Below are 13,841 nucleotides of genomic sequence, written 5' to 3'. Positions count from 1 at the left end.
CTCATGGGAAAACTAAGGATTGTTGGGCATTTTTAGTTTACTATGCCATCAGTCATGCCATTTGAGGGCTGAAGTGGTTAACAGTGAAGGGTGTGCCAAGGGATTGTTCTCCAGGGCTCTGTGCTTTATTGCCATTGTTGAGTTTGTACAGAATTACTTTCATGTTATTTGACAAATAGTTATTTGAACTCCTTTTCCAGAGTAACAGATATCTTTTGTTTTGGTTACAGAATCTGCCTATATGTAAGAGAAGTAAAAATGTCGGATGACATAAGGAAAAGGTTTGAATTTCCAAATTCTCTTATCCAGTCACAGGTAATTTTACTTACTTGTTCATTTATTTATCTATTTTTGCTTCATGGTAACACATTAACATTTTTGGTGGATTGTTAATTGAAATTTATATTTTTAACATTAAATATTTTTATTCATCTATGTACAGGAGTATATATTAATAACTAACTTTTATATCAGTTAATTTGAAAATTTATATTAGACATAGGAAAAGTAAATAGTGAAACTGACCAATCTGTGATTTTATTTATGTCATACTTTTCTTCTTAGAGATAAAAAACTTTGATTAACCTCTGAATATATATTTTTTGGTCTGTAATTAATTATTGGGAACAGAAGTAAATGGTTATACATCTTCAGAATGTCAGATATTCCTATTTTAAAAGGTATATTCTACTCTTAGTACAACTATTAAGCATAATAGATTTTTATAATAATGATATTAAATCAGTAAAATATCCTGGATTGAAAAATTAGATCTATATGCTAACTCAGGTAGAAGACTGTGACAATTAGTTTTAGAAGAGCTTTTCAGTTATTAGGGGTAAAACAGAACTGGTTTTCTGGTTAACCTTTAGCTAACGAGAAGCATTCTGGTTAATCAAGGCACCATAATAGCTACTGTCTTTTCTCATGAGAGTAGAGCAAAGGGGCCAGCAGAAGCCTGCCTGAAGATTTACCAACCGGCGGCGTCTTGGACACTCTCAGCAGTTGCCTTCGGAGATGCCTGCTGTGGGAATTGACTTAGCTGGGTAGTGGGGAACCCTTCCATGAGGAGTAGAACACTCCTGATGCAAGATTCCCTTCTACCTGACTGGGTTGGAGTCATATCCTGTGCAACACAGGTGCTTACCATGAAGAAGAAGATGAAGGCTTGGAGGACGCTGTCCACAGTTTCTATTTTCCTGTGCGTGGAGTCCCTTCATTAGCATAGATAAAGAAATGCCTATATGTGTTGCTGTTAAATTAAGAGAAAAGTGTATATGTATTGTTTAGCGGGCGGTATCCATTTAAGCTACTCTTTGTTATGGAAAACTTATGTAGCAGCATAGGCTGATTTATACTTGGATTTTGTATTTGAAAATCAATTTAGGCTATACTGTCTCATTTGTTAGAGGGATAAATTGGAAGGTAAATTAGAGAAACTGAATTTGGTGGGCAGTGGGGGATATTTATCATTAAGCTTATTTTCTGTTAGTCCTTTTTCTAAATATGAATGGTAGCTTTTTTTGTCCATTGTGTTTCATATTGGTTTCATTAGATGCTTGCAATTGTTCCCTGTCCTCTGTGAATACTTCTTATTGTTCTTTTGTAACCACTGCTCAGTGTTAGCACCATGTTTCATTGATTCACACATTTTTTTTCATGTTTAACATCTGCATTTAGTAATTGATGGCAGCAGTCATTATACAGTTGATACTGCCTGCACATCTGTGCATTTGGCCATAATTTTCTAAGAGTCTGAAAGAGCTCTTAGAAAATAAACATAAATTAACATAAAACTAAATAAATAATAAAATTAATAAATTAACATAAAATCAAAAATTATGAGGCGTTGTATAACATTAATTGGCAGCCTTTTTTCTTTCTTAGTGGTTCATGAAATAATGGTGCATCTTGCATTTGATGGCCATTTACATTCAATGAAATATGGTTATATTGTAAACAGGAACTGAAGCTGTTCACTGGTCCTCAATTTTTGTTACTATCTCTTTAACAAGGAAGTAAGAGGTCATTGATCTAAACTTAAATTTCATGTAAATAAGTGACTTGTAAAGACCATTGATCATTGAGGTCTGAATTCAATTCTAGTGTGTGAAATGCAAAAAGAAATGAAGGAGCAGATGCTGTGCTTTTGTTTGAGCTTTTCTGGAGGCTTTGCAAGGCTGATGGGTGTTTATACATCCATATCAGACATTGGTCATGTGGGCACACTGAATAGTTCTTGCCATAGCAAAATTTTTCCCAGCCCATACCTAGAATGGCTGTCCTCCTCGTTGCTAGTCTGTGGTTCTTCGACAGCAATGCTGGGTGGTGCTGAAGATCTAGGAGAATGGAGTTGAGACGATAGGAAGTAACAACATTTACATGTTTATGGGATCAATCAGCACTCCTATGAGAATCTTAGTTTTAATTCTGGGTTTTTTGACCAAAGACGATATGGAAAATTTTTAGAGATTTATGAGACTGAAAGCTTATTAAGGAGCTGAAACATATGAGAAACCAACAGGGATATTAAATCCTAGATCCTAGAGGGGAGAGAATGTTTGAAGTTGGGGGAGGACCTGTTGGTTCAAATCTGTGTGGGCCATAGCCATGAAGATGGTGATGAGTTTTCTCTATCTTCATTAAGGGCATGATGAAGCATGATGCGTTTCATTTAGTTGCAAAGATGATTTTAAAAGCTGTGGAGTTTCTCATTTGTCTCATGGATTAATGGATTAAGCAATCTCAAATTATCTTGTAATACCAAGTGACAACAATTTAAACAGAAAATCCAGCAATTTTCTCAACATCTGTGAACCGTAGTTTTCTTACTGGGATAAAATATAGGATAAAAATGCTTACCTTGAGGGTTGTTGTGAAGATGAGAGATTCCATTTGTGGAGTGCCAAGTACAGTGCCTTCTTCAGAGCACATACCCCCTGAATGGGAGTGTTATTACTGATTGACTGGTATACTCATATCCACTAGTACTGCTGTTAGTTACCTTCAAATTCACTATTGAGAGAGAACTTCTGAGGGAATGTATTCATTAATCTTGTTTGTTTTAGGCTGTGGGTCATCTTATTGCTGCAGTTCTAAAGGAAAACAGCTTTTCAGAAAAGATCCACCAGTGCACAAACCAGGTCTGTCTTTAATTTTGTGCTTAGTTTTATTCAGATATTGCTGGTAACTGGACCACCTTTGTGCTTCTTTTGTTTTCCTCACAGGTCAGGTCACTATAGAAATGATTTTATCTATTTTTGTTTCTTTGTTTGCCATGTTTTTCTTTTAAACTTTAAAAAGTGTTACAACAGACTCCAGGAACTAGACAGGGAAGGGGTGAAGGGGAGTATTCTTATGACTATTAATGAAAAAGAACATGGGTGGAATGAGCATAGGCAGCCTTTAGAAGAAGGCCAATAGAGTTACTGCTGAGGGAATCTGTTTAACGGACAGAGTGAACACAATGGCTCTGCTGGGGTGTAGGAGATTTCTCAGGCTTTAGGTAGTCCCCCACACAAGTTCTAAGTTAGAAAAGTCATGCTTTGATAGGTAGAACTGGAGGAAAAAATTCTGTATCGTTCATAGGGTTGGTGAATGCCAATGCTGACATATTTACCACTTGGGTTTTGGTTGACCAGTGCTATGTAGCTTGACATGCTGATCGGAAACTCTGCTTAAGTTGGGCCGCTAAGGTAAACTCTATGGAGAATATAGGTGATGGAAATAAGATTTTTTTTCATAACAAATAAATTTATTTCCTTTCTCTCATATTCCTTTATATTAGCTACTTCAAATTACATTTCTGTATCCCTTCTGCTGACACATTGAGGTCAGTGTAGAGGCATACTTCACTAATGAGCATTTATCTGGTGTTTGTGTGTAGTCATATAAATTAGGTTTTCTGAGAACTCTGACCTTAATCCTGCCTATAATCGCATTATATACTCTGAGAAGATCTGGTGGTTTTCCTTAAACTGCCAGAATTTATTGAATGTCAAATCTCTGTAACTAAATGTTTCCTCTTCTGCTAATAAATGAGTGCTTCCTTCCATGAAGGTGCAATGTTACCTGAGGCAACAGTTTTTTATTCATTTATTTTGTTATTCTGGCTTAGAAGTGGAGTGATGATGTTTAGAACCCTTTGGTATGGTCCACACAGGTGAATAAAATTTCCTTTGGAATAAAAGAAATGGAATATAAATATTTCTTCCCTTCAGTGACTGTTAACTATCTTGTTCTGTACAGTTAGTTAGTGGGATCCTACGATTGAAAAGGCTCTCAGAGTCAGCTACCATGGGAAAGTGGGCACAATTTATGTTGATTTTCATTAGTTTAGTTATTCCATGGGAGCTAGGGATTGTAATTTTTTTTTCTGTCCAGATTTTATGTTTCCCTAGTAAATTATGTCAGAAGGAAGCAAAAATAGCTTCATTGTGTTCTTAAAAAAAAAAAAAAAAGCAAAAATAAATAACCCTAACTCCATGTAAAATCTAAATGGACTTAGCCGAGAATACATTCAAATGTAGGTTCATCATTAGTAGTGAACTTTTTATTATTATTATTTTTTTTATTGAGGAGAGTCATAAGCAAGTTATGAGAGCTAGAACCTCTGCTTTACTAGAAATTTTCAAAATGAAGAACTATTTACTTTTGTGTCTTTCTGATGCTTTCCTATCAAAGATGACAGGTTCACAGTATGAAGGGAGAAGTCAAACTCTCTTCCATGGGAGCTAGGGATTGTAATTTTTTTTTCTGTCCAGATTTTATGTTTCCCTAGTAAATTATGTCAGAAGGAAGCAAAAATAGCTTCATTGTGTTCTTAAAAAAAAAAAAAAAAGCAAAAATAAATAACCCTAACTCCATGTAAAATCTAAATGGACTTAGCCGAGAATACATTCAAATGTAGGTTCATCATTAGTAGTGAACTTTTTATTATTATTATTTTTTTTATTGAGGAGAGTCATGGGCAAGTTATGAGAGCTAGAACCTCTGCTTTACTAGAAATTTTCAAAATGAAGAACTATTTACTTTTGTGTCTTTCTGATGCTTTCCTATCAAAGATGACAGGTTCACAGTATGAAGGGAGAAGTCAAACTCTCTTCCTTGGGCAAAAAAGTTTTTCTAGGCATTTTTTGGTAGTCCTAGAACCAGCAGCTTGCTTGTAGCCTCAGCTGCTTCTGTCTCCTTCCTCTGGGTCCACATTCAGCTTCAATCACTTGGAGCAGGGGTGCCGTAAGGGACAGTGGGGTGGCATAATCAGGTGCTCTTTTCTCCATGTTTGACCAGTTGATGATTTAAATAGAGGTTGGTGGGAGGAGAGGAGGAACACTTTCTGAAAATGTTCAGGGCTTGAAGCGTAGGTATGACTTGAAGTCCAACTTAGACTAACTGATATGCTGGTTTGGTTGGTGTCTGGTTAAATGGCTTGGTTAGAACATAGTGCTAGAACCAAACCATAGTTTTGATCTCCTAGTAGCTGCATTGCTTAGACTCAGATAGAACCTCTGCAGCCAGCCTCAGTTTGCTGCAAAGACACCAGAGGAGAGAGAGTTAGGATATCAGAATACATCCACTGCCTCTCTTGGAAAACGAGCTCCAGTGTACCCTACACATGGTATGACAACATCATTTTTGTAGAGGAAAGCCAGCCTACGGTGAATGAATTATGCTTTGATGAGCTGCTGGGGCTGTGTATGCATTTGATAGTCATGAGATGTGTGTTTTAATCACTGGTTTGATTTCAGACTCCGGCCTTGAACTTGCTGTGGGAGAAGTGTTGCAGCGATAATGTCGTAGTTCGAACAGCTTGCTGCGAGGGTCTGGTGGCCCTTGTCGCTCAGGATCACGCGGAGTTCAGCTATGTTCTCAATGGGATTCTCAACCTGATTCCATCAACCAGGTGCTCCTTTCCTTCATATTTGATCAGTTAACAGTTTAAATTTTTAGACAGAAATTCCCTGATTTGCCATTAAGGTTCACCATTCATCCTACTTACTAGTTATTGTTCTTTCTCTAAAAATGTCATACAGTTGATATTTCATATGTGGTGAAAACATGTTAAATTAAGCTCTGGAAATTTGGGCATTTGTGGTCATTTTGCTCTACTTAAGTTTTGGGACTCTGATTGAAAGTGTTATTGCTCTTTTTAATGAAGAGCCAAGTTTATAACTCACAGTTTGCAGTGTAATTTTCTGACTTATTTTAAGAAAGGAGGTTGCCCATAAGCAATACTCATTCCACAGTGGTAAAGTTGATACCCTATTAGCCTTGGTCAGCCTTTAACATCAGTGCATACATTAGAAAATAATGGCATCGATTTCTTTAAAAGCATTTTGTGATTCAGACATACCTTCCCCTGATTATTTGAAGTAAATAATGTTTAGTTTTTTGAATTTTTTGGTTTGACCGTATTTATTCCATTCACTGATGCTGCTTCACTGCTGCTGCTGTTTAGTTGCTGTTGTGTCCAACTCTTTGCAACCCCCTGGTGGACTGGGGGTTCCTCTTCTCCGGGATTTCCCTGGCAAGAATACTGGGCTGGGGTGCCATTCCCTTCTCCAGGGGATCTTCCTGACCTAGGGATTGAACCTGTGTCTCTGGCTGGCAGGGAGATTCTTTGCTGATTCAGCCACCAAGGAAACCCAGAACTGAATACTTGATCTTTTTTTCTGCCTTCGGTGGAGATGGAATATAGCTGTCACCATCAATCTTTGGTTAGTGCCTTCCTGGACTTGAGGTCTATTGAATTACATAACCTCTGGCCTTTTTTAATATATATTTAATTTTTTAAAATTAGAGGATAATTACTTTACAATACTGTGATGGTTTTTACCATACATCAACATAAAAACAGCATTAGGTGTACATATGCCCCCCCCCCCCCCTTTCACCCCTCCCCATCCCACCCCTCTAGATTATCACAGAGCACTGGGTTTGGGTTCCCTGTATCATACAGCAAATTCCTACGGGCTGTCTATTTTACATAAGGTGATGTATAGGTTTCAATGCTATTTGCTCATGTAATCCAACCCTCTCCTTTCCCCTCTGTGTCCAAAATGTCTGTGTCTCCTTGGCTGCCCTGCCAGTAGGCTTGTCAGTACTATTTTTCTAAATTCCACATATATGTGTTAACATATGACATTTGTCTTTCTCTTTCTGATTTACTTCACTCTGTGTAATAGGCTCTAGGTTCATCCACCTCATTAACTGACTCAAATGTGTTCCTTTATATAGCTGAGTAATATTGCATTGTGTATATGAACCAGAACTTTCTTATCTATTCATCTGTTGATGGACATCTAGATTGCTTCCATGTCATAGCTATTGTAAATAGTTTCGCAGTGAACACTGGGGTACATATATCTTTTTCAGTTCTGGTCTCCTCAGGGTATATGCCCAGTAGTGGGATTGCTGGGTTGTATGTTAGCTTTGTTTGGAGTTTATAAAGGAATCTCCATACTGTTCTCCATAGTGGCTGCAGTAATTTGCATTCCCACCAACAGTGCAAGAGGGTTCTCTTTTTTCCACACCCCCTCTAGCATTGATAATTTGTAGACTTTTTGGTAATGACCATTCTGACTGGTACTGGTGTGAGATGATACCTCATTATAGTTTTTGTTTACATTTCTCTAATAATGAGTGAATACCTTCCCAGGTGGCGCTAGTGGTAAAGAACCTGCCTGAAAATGCAGGAGTCAAAGAGATGTGGGTTTGATCCCTGGGTCAGGAAGATCCCCTGGAATAGGAATTGGCAACCCACTCCAGTATTCCTGCCTGGAAAATTCCATGGACAGAGGAGCCTGGTGGGTTGCAGTCCATGGGGTCTCAGAAGAGTCAGACGCTACTGAGCAAGTGAGCAGACAAATAATGAGCAATGTTGAACATCTTTTCATGTGTTTAATAGTCATCAACCTCTGGCCTTTTAACCTGTCTTCACAAATCTTATTTTGTTCCCTTAGATCATCTTTTTGGAACTTTGTGGAAGCTTGATTTTTCTGTATAGTCTGCATATAGTCTTTTTCGTCTACATTTGTCGTCCAAGCCCTTTAGTATGGTATACATGCCCTTCCCAAACTAGTTCCCACCTTCTGTTCAGCCTGTGTTTCCTGCCATGAGCACTCCTGTTAGCCGTACACACCTGATCCCTGTTCTGACACCTGTGCACACTGCATTTCTGCATGTAATGTTCCTTCCCCTTCTTTTTCTGAAATCTCTTCTTCATATTTCAAAGCTCAGCTCAGATATCAGCTCTTCTACCTAGATACTTCCCCCTTTTCAGCTGGGCTACTTGCTCTTTCACAATATGTTTCACAATATTTTTAACCTGTACTTTTGTCCCTAGCACACTCTTTGACAGTAGATAACCAGATCATTCTGAATAAAGATTTGATCAAATTGATGCAAAATTTAAATTGGTTAGTCTCAGAATTACTCTGTCTGTATCTCCTGTGGCTACCAATTTAGACAATATGAATACTCTAAGAAACTTAAATCTTTTTTTCAGGATCCTTCAATTGTTAAAGTTCCTATATTTGAGTACAATAAAATTCAAAGCTTTCTTCTATATCTTGGCCATGTTTCCAAAGACTCTTGAAAACTAATGGTAACCTTATGTTTAAAATTACTCACTGAAGCACTGCCTATGATTGAAAATAATAAGAAACTGGTAAATTATGGCATATTGATACAGTGGAATATTATACAGCTGGAAAAATAAGGAATGATGGAAAAGATATTTTTCCACTAAAAAATGAAAAAGAATACTATGTCTAGTAGGCCACTTTTTTATTTTTTAAAGAAAACACCTGTACCTATAAATTTTCAGTGACATGTGCATACAACATCTTTAAAAGAATAAATAAGACCTGGTAAGACTTTTACCTCTGAGGAGAAAAACTGAGGTACAGAGGAAAGACAGAATATTTGCCTCATGTGCCTTTTTGAATTTTTAACTCTGTGAGTGAATCTGCTCAGTCGTGTCTGACTCTTTGCAACCCTATGGACTGTAGCCTGCCAGGCTCCTCTGTCCATGGGATTCTCCAGGCAAGAGTGCTGGAGTGGGCTGCCATTTCCTTCTCCAGGGGATCTTCCCGACCCAGGGATCGAACCCGGGTCTTCCACATTGCAGGCAGACGCTTTAACCTCTGAGCCACCAGGGAAGCCTATTTAACTATGTGAACGTGTTGCTAATTCAAAAGTCTATTTTTTAATTAAAAAGTCTGATATTACTGACAAATTTTAATGTATACAGATGGCATGCTGTTCCACTGTCAGCAAAACTTCTGTCTTCCAGTTTACAGCAGCGATGATGGACTTAGACTGATGTGCAAAGGATGGCCCGTGCCACTTTCTGATGAGACATTGGAAACATCTTATCATTTTCTAATAAGACATTCTTGAATTAAAGGTATAATCTAACTTGCTCTGATTATCTCTTAGAGACGTTCCCCTGGCCCCTTTAAGATGCTGATAGTCTTACTTTTGGATCTAAACAATACAACTACACAGTGCAAGGAGGTTCTAATGTTGTAAATTTAAGGTGAAAGCTGTTTAGGGAGGAACTAATACTACTATCCACATTTGAAAAAATGACTGAGCCAAAATCTTGGTGGCTTGTTTAAGGACAACCAATAAATTACATAAAGAGAGGAGACACATTAAAACTTAACCTTTTAAAAGTCAAAGTAAAGTCAAGTCCCCTCAAAACTGATATTTTTGTGGTTATACAATAGGATCCTTCTAAAAAATATTTAGATATGAGAGTTGGACCATAAAGAAGGATAAGTGTCAAAGAATTGTTGCTTTCAAACTGTGGTGCTCGAGAAGTCCTTGAACAGCTCTTGAGAGTCCTTCAACAGCAAGGAGATCAAACCATTCAATCCTAAAGGATATCAACCCTGAATATTCATTGGAAGGACTGATGCTGAAGCTTTGATGCTCCAATCCTTTGGCTACCTGATGTGAACAGCTGACTCATTGGAAAAGACTCTGATGCTGGGAAAGATTGAGGGCAAGAGAAAAAGGGGATGACAGAGGACTAGATGGTTGGATGGCATCACCAACTCAATGGACATGAGTTTGAGCAAGTTCCAGGAGATGGTGAAGGACGAGGAAGCCTGGCGTGCTGCAGTCCATGGGGTTCCCAATGAGTCAGACATGACTGAGCGACTGAACAACGACAACAGAAAAAAACATTTGTTCAAGTGTGCACGCATGTGTGCATGTGCGTGTGGGCATGCATGCAAAGAAAAAGACAGAAAATAAGTTTTTAGCTGTTTTAAAAGTTTTTTTTTACAGTTTCTTAGAGTATTCATGTTGTCTACATTGGTAGCCGCAGGAGATGTAGGCAGAATAGATTCTGAAGCTGACCAATTTAACTTTAGCATCAATTTGATCATGAAATGTGTTATAAAACTGCTAGGTTTTCTTTATTCTTGCCAGTAGACATAATGATTATTTGTGAAGAATTTTCTTTCTTTGTTTTATTTCAAGTAGCACAGCTTTGTGGTTTGCAGTGATTACAAAGACTATACTCTGCATTGTTTACAGCTTAGAAAAAACCAAAATGAGAATTAAATTTAAGAAATTAGGTTAAATTTAATTACAAACAGGGAACCCACACAGCCGGCTCTTCCAAATGCTCCTCAGGGAATCTTCTGAGACAGAAAACTGTTTTTATCTTTGGGATCTAAAAGCAGAAATGACTTTGTCATTTCCCTGTGGTTCTTGGCTGAGACATTTTGGATCTTCTGTTTCCAGTGTTCAAATTTCTGCTTGTCTCTGGCTGTCTCTTTTTGAAATAGAGATTTATTGCAACGTAGAGGTATCTTGGGCACAGAACCACACAAAGATTGCTCAGCTTTGATGTAGAAGAATGAGTGTAAAACTGTTATTTTTTCATTTTGTCTGCCTAGCATTCTTCAGAGGGAGAGAGAGAGAAGGGGAGAGAGGGAAAAGAAGAGAGGGCAGTGGGCGGGGGGAGAGAGAGACAGAGGGAGGGAAGGAAGGAGGGAGAAGCAGCATCCTTCTATGGAATAGACATTTAGACAATGTCGGAGAAGGCAATGGCACCCCACTCCAGTACTCTTGCCTGGAAAATCCCATGGATGGAGGAGCCTGGTAGGCTGCAGTCCATGGAGTGGCTAAGAGTTGGACACGACTGAGCGACTTCACTTTCACTTTCATGCATTGGAGAAGGAAATGGCAACCCACTCCAGTGTTCTTGCCTGGAGAATCCCAGGGATGGGGGAGCCTGGTGGGCTGCCGTCTCTGGGGTCGCACAGAGTCGGACACGACTGAAGCGACTTAGCAGCAGCAGCAGACAATGTAGCTTCTGGAGCTTTCTCAGCATTAAATGTTGATAGCTGTAAGGGAAGTTGGAGGGACAAGTCAGTGTGGTTCTTCCTCTCTGTTTTAACCTGCTCCTTGGCTCTTTTTTTCTTTTTGTCCATGGAATTCTCCAGGCTGGAGTATTGGAGTGGGTAGCCATTCCCTTCTCTAGGATATCTTTCTGACACAGGGATCCAACCTGGGTCTTGCGCATTGTGGGCAGATTCTTTGCCATCTGAGCCACCAGGGAAGCCCCTTTGCAGGTCTAGTCTGTAAAATTCCCCTGCAACATGTATGAAAAGCTTCCCTCTCTTCCACCCCTCTCCCTCCCACCCCCTCCCCCTCCAGATCCAACCCACAATTTGAGAAGCATTGGTCTGGAGCCTGCTACATTGTATAGTCTAACTTTGAAAAGAGACTTGACATTTGTAAAGCTCTGGTTGTCTAAAATTCAGGGAGTGGCTGGGAAAGTGTCTGGCTCTGTTTGAGAGACTGTTCCCTTCAAAGGAATAGTCTGATGTCCAAGAGCACTCTGGGGTTCAAAGCAGAGGCAACATGAAACAATTGTAAACTAGTTTTTATAGCTTCTGTAAACAAAGAAATGGACATAAGAGGTCCAAAATGTTCTTTTAATCAGCAAGGAAATTGAAAAAAAATTATTTCCTAGGGAGGGTGAAGGAAAGAAGGGGACTACAAAGGAAACACAGTAAGGAAATTATTATCAGCAGTTAAATGTGAATTTTGAAGTTAGATAAAATTAAAATAAAGTGAATGATATATGGTAGCATGTACTTTTCTTGTCCTTTAAGGAACTGCTTGTTTTAAGTTTAGGTTGTTTTTGGTTTTGTTAGTTTTTGTTTTTACATTGAGTTCATCCTGATATAAAGATTCCCATAAGCAAGGAGTTTCCCTGTTTTTCTTTCCTTAGATCCCTTAACTGTGCTAACTTCTAGAAAGCTTCATGCAGCCATTGTTACAGTTGCTTAGTAACAGGATGGTGAATAAAAACCATACTCTCCTATGGAATCAGGTATTTAGTTTTCGATATTGAGATGTCATGACAGCCTGTAATTTCAGTTCAACTGCTTCCCCGACCCCCTACCCCTTCTTTCAAAAAATATGTTTGGTAGGATGTTAATGCTCTAGATAAACTAGCACTTGATTTGTGTTCTCTTTTGTGCATTCAAATAGGAGAGGAAGCTGTAATTTATGTATTTTGGGGGAAAATAAAGTGCATTAAGGTGTGAGAGATGAAAGTCTATTTTCTGAGACTCCTTAAAGGTCCTTTTTAGTAAATCTCAAATGAGATGTTTAAAATGCCTGGCTAAAGCTGCTGGATCCAGTGAGTCTTGGATCATGGACTGATGAAGGTCTAGTGTGGTTAAAAATGTTTTGAGATCTAATTGGAGTTAAGACTTAGGGCAATTTAATGAAAACATTCTTGTCTCTCAGGCTCTTCTCTTTTGTTGATGACCCTGTTCCTTGGGAAACTTAATTGCTTTGTTATCGTGTAAGAAATGGTTCAGTCCCTGGGTCGAGAAGATTCCCTGGAGGAGGAAATGGCAACCCACTCCAAGATACATGCCTGGGAAGTCCCATGGACAGAGGAGCCTGGCCGGCTACAGTCCATGGGGTCATAAAAGAGTTGGACGTGACTGAGTGTCTGAGTACTCATCAGTACTCGGGAAATGGTTAGCAACCAAGGAGACTACTGCATTCATACCTTGTATTATAGAAGCTTTTCTATATTATTTAGCTTTATTTTATTTGGCAGGAGAAGAACTAAAGAAGGATGCCTTTTTTAGGTTTCCCAAGATTTGAGGAAGACAGTCGTGGTTAACATGCTTATTTGCAGCCAGGGAGTCAGAGAATTTTTTGTGACTTTGAGATGGTTTCAGGGTTTATATATACATTGGTGTCATTGCTCATTTAATTTTAACTCTTCTCTGACAATGACATAATTCCTGGTTCAGGGCTACTTCCTCATCTTGTCTTTCAAGTATTCCTTAAGCCTTTTAACTTGTTTTCAGATGCTCTCCTTGCCTTTTTCAAATCCTTTTTCTTTCTCTAAACTTACAGAATCTCTTTCAACTTGCAGCTCATAATCAGAAAAGTAATTCCAGCCACTTTCCTCATCTAGGACATTCTGCCCTATTTCTTGTTAAGTTAGCTGACCTGGTTGAAGGCTTTGTTTGTCAAAAAATCTTCTATTATAAGAGTCACGTGTTTATGCGAAGATGTTTTTAGGTGATTTTTAAAAAGTGACTACTGAAATACATGATACTTCTTTTATAATGGGAAGATGTTTCAGAAGAAATCAGGCTGTTTTCTGGTACTTAGAAGATAAATAAATATGCAGAACTTTCTGAAGCAAAATCTCAGTAACATATTACTTAAAAATTTTTTGAAAGAAATATCATTTTTTGTTATTTATTCAACCTTTGGTTTCCCAGAACTTTAAAAAATTTATTACCTCTCGTCCTGGCTTTTTTTTCTCATATAATTTTATA

At 38.3% G+C, this 13,841-nt stretch overlaps 1 protein-coding gene across 1 annotated transcript in view; it reads left to right on the top strand.

The window, feature by feature from the left end:
- The first annotated feature begins 234 nt into the window (after positions 1 to 234).
- The window catches only part of FOCAD (focadhesin), a 272,034-nt gene continuing 258,427 nt past the window's right edge, over positions 235 to 13,841 (top strand). Inside the window, exons 1-3 of the mRNA XM_052644701.1 lie at positions 235 to 315; positions 3,069 to 3,143; positions 5,748 to 5,902. Coding sequence (XP_052500661.1) covers positions 259 to 315; positions 3,069 to 3,143; positions 5,748 to 5,902 — 287 coding nt within the window. The 5' untranslated portion in view covers positions 235 to 258. The remainder of the gene's footprint in view (positions 316 to 3,068; positions 3,144 to 5,747; positions 5,903 to 13,841) is intronic.

Source organism: Budorcas taxicolor, chromosome 8, assembly GCF_023091745.1.
Source record: "Budorcas taxicolor isolate Tak-1 chromosome 8, Takin1.1, whole genome shotgun sequence".
NCBI classification, from domain to species: Eukaryota; Metazoa; Chordata; class Mammalia; order Artiodactyla; family Bovidae; genus Budorcas; species Budorcas taxicolor.
This window is presented reverse-complemented; position numbering and strand designations above follow the sequence as displayed.